General features: G+C 43.1%; 1 protein-coding gene across 1 annotated transcript in view; it reads right to left on the bottom strand.

The window, feature by feature from the left end:
• LOC123745535 (hemocytin) overlaps nt 1-13495 on the bottom strand; it is a 316051-nt gene that overhangs the window by 203666 nt on the left and 98890 nt on the right. The window contains exons 25-29 of the mRNA XM_045726144.2: nt 7805-7985; nt 7116-7231; nt 6878-7010; nt 5958-6101; nt 5377-5495 (exon numbers count right to left, since the gene is read on the bottom strand). Of these exons, the coding sequence (XP_045582100.2) occupies nt 5377-5495; nt 5958-6101; nt 6878-7010; nt 7116-7231; nt 7805-7985 (693 nt within the window). The remainder of the gene's footprint in view (nt 1-5376; nt 5496-5957; nt 6102-6877; nt 7011-7115; nt 7232-7804; nt 7986-13495) is intronic.

Here is a 13495-nt window from a genome sequence, read left to right on the forward strand (position 1 = left end):
TAGAGCTTTAATATACTAATGTGCTTTAATATACTTACTATAATCTCTCTCATCTCATTTTTTTCTTGCAATGTATCTGTTATTATTTTATTAATTCTGCTAGAATTTACCTACTTAAAATTATCTGTTGGATTAAGGACCTGCCCGAAACGCTGTGCGTACTAGTGGCTTTACAAGATTGTAAATACTAAGCTATGTATTCTCTCAAACCCAATGTACCTTCTTGTAAATAAATAAATAAATAAATTAAGATTAAGCAGATTAATATAGTATCACCCCAATTTTGGCAAGATTATGAGAAAGCAGGCACAATGTGTATGTCTGAAGGTATAATAATATAATACTGCAGTAATTCATTTATTCTAAAATATAATACAGTACTGCCTTATCAAGTTCACTAACAAACTTACCAGTTGATAGCTTTTTGTCATTTTATTATTATTATAATATATATACAGTATAACACATTATGTATTATACATAACAATTGAGAGGTGAGACCAAAGAGCCAAAGCACAACTAGGTGAGTACATACAGAGGAACCTCAATTCTGTGAATATCTGGTTGTTACGCACACCTTCCAGGCCAGATTTACTCACCTGATTCAGGGCACAAAAGTTCGCTGGAGCGAGGGAGGTGCTGATTTGATAAGTATGGAGGGACAGAGTTCCCAGATTGGTGGAAAAGTTGTCCCATCATATCATAGTTACAATAAATGATTCTTCTGGTGAAATCAGGCCATATAGCATGGGAAACACGAGGCTATCACACTAAACAGCTGTAAGTTTTGACAGGCAATCAAGCTAGAAAGACTAGACAAACTGGGTCTTGACAGATTGCCTGCTCAACAGATTGTCAGGCTAAACAAATTGACATGCTAGACAAACTGTCAGGCTGCAAATACTGCCTGGCTATGCTGTCAGGATATTCACACTGGAAGCTTAGACAGGTTAACAGGCTAGACATACTGCTAAGTTTGACAGACAAGACAAACTGTCAGGCTAGACAATCTGGACATAGATTGTTTGGCTATACAGACTGTCAGGCTAGACAATCTGGGTCTAAACTGATTTTTTTGTCAAGCTAAACAGACTGTCGGTCTTGACATGCTGTCAAGCTAGACAAACCGAGTCTAAATATATTGTCAGGCTACACAAATTGGGCCTTAAGACACATTTTTAGGCGAAATAGACTGTCTGGCTAGACAGTGTCATCCTAGACAGATTGTCACACTAAACAGCCAGATTAGACATACTGCTAGGCTTGACATGCTATTAGGCTAGACACATCGAGTCTAGGCATTGTCAGTCTAGAAGGTAGTAAGGATGTACTGTACAGGATGCACAGATTCTATGTCACTGTCTAGCTGCCAGACAGGACAGAGAACACAAGAGTGACCAATAAACTCGCCCCTCGGGGCAAAATTTTAAAATTTAAGAGTGACAGACATTTTTTTGAGATATATACAAGAGTTGTTACATTCTTGTACAGCCACTAGTACGCGTAGCGTTTCGGGCAAGTCCTTAATCCTATGGTCCCTGGAATACGATCCCCTGCCGCGAAGAATCTTTTTTTCATCCAAGTACACATTTTACTGTTGCGTTAAACAGAGGCTACAGTTAAGGAATTGCGCCCAGTAAATCCTCCCCGGCCAGGATACGAACCCATGACATAGCGCTCGCGGAACGCCAGGCGAGTGTCTTACCACTACACCACGGAGACTGCTATTATTACATGTCTCCTTCCTGTTCAAACCCCACCTCTCCCTTCTCCATCTCACTGCACCAGCTGTAATGTGTTGTTGTTAAAGATTTGCTACCTGGAACAAAGTTCCAAGCAGCACGGGCTATGGTGAGCCCGTAGTGCCTTACCAGCTGTAAGATGATGTAACATCATATATGTCTTAAAATATCAAAACTTATGTTATTTTCTTGTACTGTAAATATTTAAATAAATACACAATCAACCAAATACTGTACAAATATTATTTTTTTGTTATTTACAATTAGTACATTTGACACGTAAAAGAATACTAGCCCTGCAGGACTTAATTAAAGAAATATATGATTAAGCAACTCCTGCACCCCCCCCCCCATCCCATAACCACCGCCGCCCCCCCCCCTTACCCATAACCTTCGCCCCTCCCCCCCGGTCAGTCCCCAGCTAGCAAGGGTAAACGTGTTCCAGTCCGGTTCCTCTCTTAGCTCACTCTGGACCTTTAAGAACCACCACTCTCCCACACTCCATACATGCCCACACACTGATATATATAAAGGATGTATGTATGTACTGTAGGGTCCCGGTAGTGCAGTCGGGTTCGTTCTTGACTCACAATCGTTAAACCCATCCATCTCCCCCCCCCCTCTCCCTCTCCCTCCCTCCCTCTCCCTCTCTCTCTCTCTCTCTCTCTCTCTCTCTCTCTCTCTCTCTCTCTCTCTCTCTCTCTCTCTCTCTCTCTCTCTCTCTCTCTCTCTCTCTCTCTCTCTCTCTATTTTGTGATTGACTAGATGTTGTTTTGGCATATGAGGTATACAAAGTTCTTAATGGAGGTATACAAAGTTCTTAATGGTTCCTTACACAAGTTTGTGAAGGCAGTTCCTATGTTCGTCAGCCTTGCATACGCCGCTGATGTTATCCTTTTGATGTAGGCTTTAGGGGACAGGTCTGGTGTGAATCAACCCCCAGAGCTTTCTCTTCCTGACTCCTGAAAGATTTCCTTTCCCAGATGGTACCATGTGTTTGGCCTCCTGCTCTCTACACCTATTTTCATCATGCGATGCGGGTACGCTGTTTCCTTTTGAATTCTGGAGATCTTGACCAGTTTATGTTCATCCCGTACCCCGGACCACGTCCTTTGCAAATTTGTGTGAGGCTAGCCCCAAGCATCTAGCCTCCAAGTTTCGACAGATAAACAGACATTCTCTCATAGTATATTATGGAGCTAAATATTTCCAAAACTAAGTTTTTAATCAAATATATTTCCTATAGAAATATATACTATAATTCACTGATCTCAGGAAAAGGAACAGAAGTTTCCTGCTGTTCAAAATTTGTCCATATTTACATATAACAGACGATCCTGCCAAAGCCTGAAAGTTTTCTCCAGCGACGCGTCTTTGTCAGCGTAAAGGCGTAACTATTCTATTTTTCAGTATTTCACACCACTCTGCTCTTCTCACCAGCGACCACCCACACATTAGACTATAATATTTTTTATATTTATTTATTTAATTTAGTTATTTATATACAAGAAGGTACATTGGGTTTGAGAGAATACATAGCATAGTATTTACAATCTTGTAAAGCCACTAGTACGCGCAACGTTTCGGGCAGGTCCTTAATCTAACAGATAATTTTTAGTAGGTAAATTCTATCAGAATTAATAAAAAGATAACAAATACATTGCAAGAAAAAAATGAGATGAGAGAGATTAGTAAGTATAGTAAAGCACATTGGTAGATGTATTATAAGAAAGAGATATGCACAGACAGAGGAAGACAGAGCTGCAGACAGTCAGTAGATAATTGGATAATAGATAGATGGATAGACATATAGATAGATAAATAGATGGATGGGTAGAGAGATGGATGGATACACGGATAGATAGACGGATGAGTGGATAGAAAGATAGATGGATGAAAAGAATGATTGATAGAGGGAAAGATGAATGAATAAGTGGATAGATGAATGGATAGATATAAGGGTAGACAAAAAAGATGAAACTAAGTAAAAACTAAGTACAATACTACCTAATAAACTCCATGTAACCTTTTTTACCTCTTAAATGTCAACCTATGTCTTGCTATTTTCAAACAATATTAATTATTGACCAACTTGAATAACTGCTGATATCCGCCATGTATAAACTTGAAGAAAACTGTAGTCTTCTGTTTATTTATTTTAAATTACTTCTGCTGTTCTCTTTCAATTTCTGCTGTTCCATCCATCATGTAATTATTATCATTGTTTTTTCTTTATTTCCCCATTTTTCAATTACATTTATGCTTTGATCTCAAAGCATAAATTACAGAGAACACACAAGAGAGGTCACACTACAAGAGCAGGGTGCTGTAGAGAACACACAAGAGAGGTCACACTACAAGAGCAGTGTGTTGTAGAGAACACACAAGAGAGGTCACACTACAAGAGCAGTGTGTTGTAGAGAACACACAAGAGAGGTCACACTACAAGAGCAGTGTGTTGTAGAGAACACACAAGAGAGGTCACACTACAAGAGCAGGTGCTGTAGAGAACACACATGTGAGGTCACACTACAAGAGCAGGGTGCTGTAGAGAACACACAAGAGAGGTCACACTACAAGAGCAGTGTGTTGTAGAGAACACACAAGAGAGGTCACACTACAAGAGCAGGGTGCTGTAGAGAACACACAAGAGAGGTCACACTACAAGAGCAGTGTGTTGTAGAGAACACACAAGAGAGGTCACACTACAAGAGCAGGGTGTTGTAGAGAACACACAAGAGAGGTCACACTACAAGAGCAGTGTGTTGTAGAGAACACACAAGAGAGGTCACACTACAAGAGCAGGGTGCTGTAGAGAACACACAAGAGAGGTCACACTACAAGAGCAGTGTGTTGTAGAGAACACACAAGAGAGGTCACACTACAAGAGCAGGTGCTGTAGAGAACACACAAGAGAGGTCACACTACAAGAGCAGGGTGCTGTAGAGAACACACAAGAGAGGTCACACTACAAGAGCAGGGTGCTGTAGAGAACACACAAGAGAGGTCACACTACAAGAGCAGGTGTTGTAGAGAACACACAAGAGAGGTCACACTACAAGAGCAGGTGCTGTAGAGAACACACAAGAGAGGTCACACTACAAGAGCAGGGTGCTGTAGAGAACACACAAGAGAGGTCACACTACAAGAGCAGGGTGCTGTAGAGAACACACAAGAGAGGTCACACTACAAGAGCAGGGTGTTGTAGAGAACACACAAGAGAGGTCACACTACAAGAGCAGGGTGTTGTAGAGAACACACAAGAGAGGTCACACTACAAGAGCAGGGTGCTGTAGAGGACACACAAGAGAGGTCACACTACAAGAGCAGGGTGTTGTAGAGAACACACAAGAGAGGTCACACTACAAGAGCAGGGTGTTGTAGAGAACACACAAGAGAGGTCACACTACAAGAGCAGGGTGTTGTAGAGAACACACAAGAGAGGTCACACTACAAGAGCAGGTGTTGTAGAGAACACACAAGAGAGGTCACACTACAAGAGCAGGGTGTTGTAGAGAACACACAAGAGAGGTCACACTACAAGAGCAGGGTGTAAGGGGCACAATACACACCTCAGACATACGCATCAATAAGACTCTTAAGAGTAATACAATACTTCAGAAGAAGTATTTACCGTTCCTCGTAGGGTTCAACAGGCACTTCAGAATGGCAGGCGGCGAAGATTGGGGTCTTGAGCACCGCGCACTGGTCGGCCGCCCACACCTTCCTGTGCGGGTGTAGGCTGCATGTGTCCTGTGGTGTGTGCAACACCGCCTCGTTAACACATTAATATTAATGACAATAATGAACCTCAATATGCAACTACGATCAAACAATATGAATGATATATAATGAGATGATGAATGATATACAGTTATCTAGAACAGAATTTAAAACACATCTAAGTTTATTCTATATATTTTTACTTAAGCCAAATAATCAAAAAGAACTTTTGTTTACTTAACGACTTTCCTATCTTTAATAAATGTTCTGTTATTAAACTTGATACAAAAGCCAATTCATATTTTGTTTTGTTTTTCAAAATAAAAATCGCCGTAAAATCTTCAGTACTTTGAATCTTCATATAATGTGAATTAACAACTGCCACAATAAAATTTGAACTAAAAATCTCCATTCGTATATTTTCTCAGTTTAAGAAGAGGTAGATGAGCCTGAAGGAATATGAAGCAATGCATGAAGACACTTGTGACTTGCCTTGATCAAAATACTGTCGGGGCAGTAGTTCTGTAGCCTCCAGGAGTCCCCGAAGATCTTGACGGAGACCTCACTGGAGCCTCCTGATGGTGTCTGGAAGTCGTCCTGTTCGTCGCCATTGTAGTTCCCACACAAACCTCTCACCTGCGCCACACACACACAAGCAGCAAATCAATTTTTTTTAATTACAGTTATTATTACTATCACACATTGAACTCAACCCCCCTGCAAGAGACTCGAACCCAGAAAGCACAGATGTTCGCCAACCTGTACATAACTAGTACGCTGACCATATTCACGACAACATTTACGATTTCTATGTGTTGTTATTGGGTTACGTTAGGCTTGGGGTGTTTTGTTACACCATTTTGTGTCCTTAGTGACCACTGGAGAGGACGGCGTGAGTGTCCAAGGAAGGTGTCATGTCAAGCGTGAGAAGACCGCGCCTGGTGTCTACACCACAACTCACAGACTGATTGATGAAGATTAAGCCACCCAAAAGGTGGCACGGGCATGAATAGCCCGTAAGTGGAGGCCTTTTTGAGCCATTACCAGTATCAATAGATGATACTGGAGGTCTGTGGACGTGCGACTGCACCCTGCGTGACGGAAGATGTCTCCCGTAGACAACTCACAAGGATCACCATACACATGTAGTCTTAGGGAACATTTGACAGCGGCTGGGATTATGCTGCTTCTTTGTAATGCTTTCCTCCGAATAAGTTGCAAGAATATTTTAAATAATGTAATGTACTTAACTGAAAATAACAAAATAATCAATTGCTGCCTTTTTTCTCGGTGGTGATGCCTGCCTGCCTGCCCGTGAGAAGAGGCGTGATGATGATGATACTGTAAGCCAGACTTGTGTAAGGTTAGGTTAGGTTTGTGTAAGGTTAGCGTGGCCTGCAGGGGTAGCTTACCTTGCCCTTCCAGACAGGGTCGAGTCTGAGGTAGGCGCGGGTGCCACGGTCCCACTGTAGCACCAGCCCCATGTCCGTCACCTCCGCGAACACGAACAATCCAGCCTCACGGATGATGGTTCGTGTCATATTTCTGAAAGTCATAACAAACAAATGATATCACTTCACACCACCTGGCCCCACAAGGTGTAAGACTGACCTGGTGGGTGTACCTGGCCCCACAAGGTGTAAGACTGACCTGGTGGGTGTAGGCTTGTTGCGGGAGAACTCTACAGCCTCGAGGGCGTCGCCGGAGCCCACTCTGAGGGTGATGGACTTAGCGCAGGTGACCCCGTCCGTCCCACACGGCACATTCTGCGCACCACACACACACACGCCATCATCAACAACATGTAGGCTCACATGTGCGTCTAGCACACTACTCACAATATATTAATACTATATCTCATATATTAATCTAAACGGTATTCTATTTACATTAACAATATTATTGTACTCACAGGAATCACAATAGCGTGATATGTCAAATGAACGAATACACAAGGGCCGTGATGAGGGTTCGAATCTACGTCCGGGATTAGTCGACTGCGCCACGACATTGTTAAAAGAATTGCAACCGGGAGAGATTGGGAGTGAGGGCAGTAGCACTCCCGGTTGCAATTCTTTTAACCATGTCGTGGCGCAGTCGACTAAGGCGCGTGTGGGATCATCCCGGACGTAGGTTCGAACCCTCATCACGGCCCTTGTGGACTTGTTCAATATGATAGTCAAACTAAGTTACTTTGAAACAAGTTTAATGATAAACTCTGTACTCTAATCTTTGCAGTATTTTACACATACAAATGTATATATATTTAACTATTTACTCCTAATATTCTAAACAATCAAATTGATTTTCAATTGGAGTGAGATGTTGTGTTGACATACCTGTATGATGACTTCGAAGTGATCAGCCGTGGAGGCCTTGCCCTTGGCCAGGAGGTAGTCACAGGTGCCGTAGAACTCGTAGAGGCGCCCGTCGAAGGTCTTGTAGTGGGAGTCCCCCCACGCCGTACAGATGCCCGGGCACTGGTGCTCTGTGCACGCCCACTGCCCGCCCTCACACGTGCTGTGGGAGGCAACACTTCACACACCACACACACACACACCTGCCCCCGGGCACTGGTGCTCGGTGCCCGCCCTCACACGTGCTGTGGGAGGCAACACTTCACACCACACACACACACCTGCCCCCGGGCACTGGTGCTCTGTGCACGCCCACTGCACGCCCTCACACGTGCTGTGGGAGGCAACACTTCACACACCACACACACACACCTGCCCCCGGGCACTGGTGCTCGGTGCACGCCCACTGCCCGCCCTCACACGTGCTGTGGGAGCCAACACTTCACACACCACACACACACACCTGCCCCCGGGCACTGGTGCTCTGTGCACGCCCACTGCCCGCCCTCACACGTGTTGTGGGTGGCTACACTTCACACACCACACACACACACCTGCCCCCGGGCACTGGCAGAAGAGATGAAAATCATAGAGAAAATAGTAGGTTTAGGAGAAGGCTCAAAGGAAAATGTCAGTGATCTTAGAAGAATAGGAAAATATGAGAAAGAAAAGAACCGCCCCTTAAGGGTGACCTTTAATGGAGTGAAAAACATGATGGAAGTGCTAAGAAATGCCAGGAAACTGCAGAGTGATGAGGTTGGCAAATTTTGGTCAATAAGACAAGACCTCTCCAAGGAAGACAGAGAAAAGCTGAAAATGAACCTAATTGAGGCAAAACGTCTAAATGGGAATAGAAATGAAGAAGACAGAAATTCTTTTTTTTACAAAGTGACAGGGACTGGAAAGCTTGTGAAATGGTACATAAAAACAAAGCAACAAGATCATTAGTGGAAGGGGGAGTAAAGAGCAAAGGAAAAGGGAACATGTTCCTGAAAATTGTATATACCAACATAGATGGAGTGAGGTCAAAAACTTTGGAGTTGCAAGATATAATCCAGCTTAGGGTCCCAGATATTGTTGCATTATCAGAGACGAAACTTGAAGGAAATATAATAAATGAAGTCATATTCCCAAGAGGCTACTCAGTTTGGAGACGTGACAGGAAAACTAGGAAGGGAGGAGGAGTGGCTGTACTGGTGAAAAAACACCTGAAGGTAAAAGAGTTAATACTTGAAAACCCTCGAGATATTGACATAATGGCATTGCAGGTCTGGAATCAGGATGATAAGCTGATAATTGTAAATACCTACAGCCCACCTGCAAGCAACACATGGACAAAGGAAGAACTGGATGACAAACGAGAGGGCCTCATAATGGTCATGAGAGATATTATTGTACAAGCAGATAAAGATAAATCACGACTGTTGATACTGGTTGACTTCAACTTTAGAGCAATAGACTGGGAGGCCTATGAAGCAAGGACGGAGGACTTTTGGACATGCAGATTTGTGAACCTCATTCTGGAGACATTCTTGTATCAACACATAAAGCAAGCCACAAGAATGAGGGAAGGAGATGTACCGTCAGTACTGGATCTAGTATTCACCAGGAAAGAAGAAGAGATTTTTGACATCCAGTACCTTCCTCCCTTGGGAAAGAGTGATCACGTCCTGTTAGACATTAAATATGCTTTAAGATATCATCTAGAAGAAAATGGGGACATTGAAACAGTTGATAAACTCGATTTAAGGAGAGGCAACTATGGGGAACTTCGAAATTTTTTTTAATGAGTGTAACTGGACAGAATTGTTGCTAGGCAGGGAAGTAAATGAAATGTATGCCAAATTTTTAAAACTATACGAGGAAGGCACACAAACATTCATACCAAAACAGAGATGCAGGGCCAGAAAACAGGATTGGTTCGACAGAAATTGTGAGAGGGCAAGAGACCAAAAGACACAAAAATGGAATCAGTATAGGAAGAGGCCAAACCCCCAAACATACCAGCGATACAAAGATGCGAGAAACAACTATACGGCAGTAAGGAGAGAGGCAGAAAGAAATTTTGAAAAAGGGATAGGGGATAAATGTAAAACAGAACCGGGCCTATTCTACAAATTCATAAACAACAAATTGCAGGTAAAGGATAATATCCAGAGGTTGGAAATGGGAAACAGATTCACGGAAAATGAAAAGGAAATGTGTGAAACATTAAATGAAAAGTTCCAAAGTGTGTTTGTACAAAATGAAATCTTCAGAGAACCAGACACAATAAGAATTCCAGAGAACAACATAGAGCGGATAGAGGTGTCTAGAGATGAAGTGGAAAATATGCTAAAGGAGCTCGGGAGGAACAAAGCAGCTGGCCCAGATGGCGTTTCACCATGGGTTCTGAGAGAATGTGCATCTGAGCTCAGCATTCCACTTCACCTGATCTTTCAGGCATCCCTGTGTACAGGAATCGTAGCAGATGGGTGGAAACAGGCTAACATAGTTCCAATCTACAAAAGTGGCAGCAGGGAAGACCCCCTTAATTATAGACCTGTATCATTGACAAGTGTAATAGTGAAAGTATTGGAAAAGCTAATCAAAACTAAATGGGTAGAACACCTGGAGAGAAATGATATAATATCAGACAGACAGTATGGTTTTCGATCTGGAAGATCCTGTGTATCGAATTTACTCAGTTTCTATGATCGAGCCACAGAGATATTACAGGAAAGAGATGGTTGGGTTGACTGCATCTATCTGGACCTAAAAAAGGCTTTCGACAGAGTTCCACATAAGAGGTTGTTCTGGAAACTGGAAAATATTGGAGGGGTGACAGGTAAGCTTCTATCATGGATGAAAAATTTTCTGACTGATAGAAAAATGAGGGCAGTAATCAGAGGCAATGTATCGGAATGGAGAAATGTCACAAGTGGAGTACCACAGGGTTCAGTTCTTGCACCAGTGATGTTTATTGTGTACATAAATGATCTACCAGTTGGTATACAGAATTATATGAACATGTTTGCTGATGATGCTAAGATAATAGGAAGGATAAGAAATTTAGATGATTGTCATGCCCTTCAAGAAGACCTGGACAAAATAAGTATATGGAGCACCACTTGGCAAATGGAATTTAATGTTAATAAATGTCATGTTATGGAATGTGGAATAGGAGAACATAGACCCCATACAACCTATATATTATGTGAGAAATCTTTAAAGAATTCTGATAAAGAAAGAGATCTAGGAGTGGTTCTAGATAGAAAACTATCACCTGAGGACCACATAAAGAATATTGTGCAAGGAGCCTATGCAATGCTTTCTAACTTCAGAATTGCATTTAAATACATGGATGGCGAGATACTAAAGAAATTGTTCATGACTTTTGTTAGGCCAAAGCTAGAATATGCAGCTGTTGTGTGGTGCCCATATCTTAAGAAGCACATCAACAAACTGGAAAAGGTGCAAAGACATGCTACTAAGTGGCTCCCAGAACTGAAGGGCAAGAGCTACGAGGAGAGGTTAGAAGCATTAAATATGCCAAAACTAGAAGACAGAAGAAAAAGAGGTGATATGATCACTACGTACAAAATAGTAACAGGAATTGATAAAATCGACAGGGAAGACTTCCTGAGACCTGGAACTTCAAGAACAAGAGGTCATAGATTTAAACTAGCTAAACACAGATGCCGAAGAAATATAAGAAAATTCACCTTCGCAAATAGAGTGGTAGACGGTTGGAACAAGTTAAGTGAGAAGGTGGTGGAGGCCAAGACCGTCAGTAGTTTCAAAGCGTTATATGACAAAGAGTGCTGGGAAGACGGGACACCACGAGCGTAGCTCTCATCCTGTAACTACACTTAGGTAATTACACTTAGGTAATTACTGGTGCTCGGTGCACGCCCTCACACGTGCTGTGGGAGCCAACACTTCACACACCACACACACACACACACACACACACACACACACACACACACACACACACACACACACACACACACACACACACACACACACACACACCCACACACACACACACACACACACACACACACACACACACACACACACACACACACACCCACACACACACACACACACACACACACACACACACACACACACACACACACCCACACACACACACACACACACACACACACACACACACACACACACACACACACACACACACACACACACACACACACACACACCCACACATACACACACACACACACACACACACACACACACACACACACACACACACACACACACACACACACACACACACACACACACACCCACACACACACACACACACACACACACACACACACACACACACACACACACACACACACAGACGAGGATTGTAGGATCCTCCAAGAGGACTTAAACAGGCTGCAGAGATGGTCAGGGAAATGGCTACTGGAGTTTAACACCAGTAAATGTAAAGTTATGGAAATGGGATCAGGTGACAGGAGACCAAAGGGACAGTACACAATGAAGGGGAACAGCCTACCTGTAACGATTCGAGAAAGAGACCTGGGAGTGGATGTGACACCTAATCTAACTCCTGAGGCACATATAAATAGGATAACGACAGCAGCGTACTCTACACTGGCGAAAATTAGAACTTCATTCAGAAACCTAAATGAGGAAGCTTTTAGGGCACTTTACACTGCCTACGTGAGACCCGTCTTAGAGTATGCCGCGCCATCATGGAGCCCCCACCTGAAGAAACACATAAAGAAACTGGAGAAGGTTCAGAGGTTTGCGACGAGGCTTGTCCCAGAGCTACGAGGGATGGGATATGAAGAGCGGCTGAAGGAACTGAACCTTACGACACTAGAGAAAAGAAGGGAGAGAGGAGATATGATAGGGACATATAAAATACTCAGGGGAATTGACAAAGTGGAAATAGATGAAATGTTCACACGTAATAATAACAGAACGAGGGGACATGGGTGGAAACTGGAAACTCAGATGAGTCACAGAGATGTTAGGAAGTTTTCTTTTAGCGTGAGAGTAGTAGAAAAATGGAATGCACTTGGGGAACAGGTTGTGGAAGCAAATACTATTCATACTTTTAAAACTAGGTATGATAGGGAAATGGGACAGGAGTCATTGCTGTAAACAACCGATAGCTAGAAAGGCGGGATCCAAGAGTCAATGCTCGATCCTGCAAGCACATATAGGTGAGTACATATAGGTGAGTACACACACCCACACACACACCCACACACACACACACACACACACACACACACACACACACACACACACACACACACACACACACACACACACACACACACACACACACACCCACACACACACACACACACACACACACACACACACACACACACACACACACACACACACACACACACACACACACACACACACACACACACACACACCCACACACACACACACCCACACACACATAGATATAACACATAGATAGAACACATAGAGGTGTCTAGAGACGAAGTGGAAAAAATGCTCAAGGAGCTCGGTAAGAACAAAGCAGCTGGCCCAGATGGCGTTTCACCATGGGTTCTGAGAGAATGTGCATCTGAGCTCAGCATTCCACTTCACCTGATCTTTCAGGCATCCCTGTGTACAGGAATCGTAGCAGACGGGTGGAAACAGGCTAACATAGTT

The sequence above is a fragment of the Procambarus clarkii genome, chromosome 71 (genome assembly GCF_040958095.1).
Source record: "Procambarus clarkii isolate CNS0578487 chromosome 71, FALCON_Pclarkii_2.0, whole genome shotgun sequence".
Taxonomy (NCBI): domain Eukaryota; kingdom Metazoa; phylum Arthropoda; class Malacostraca; order Decapoda; family Cambaridae; genus Procambarus; species Procambarus clarkii.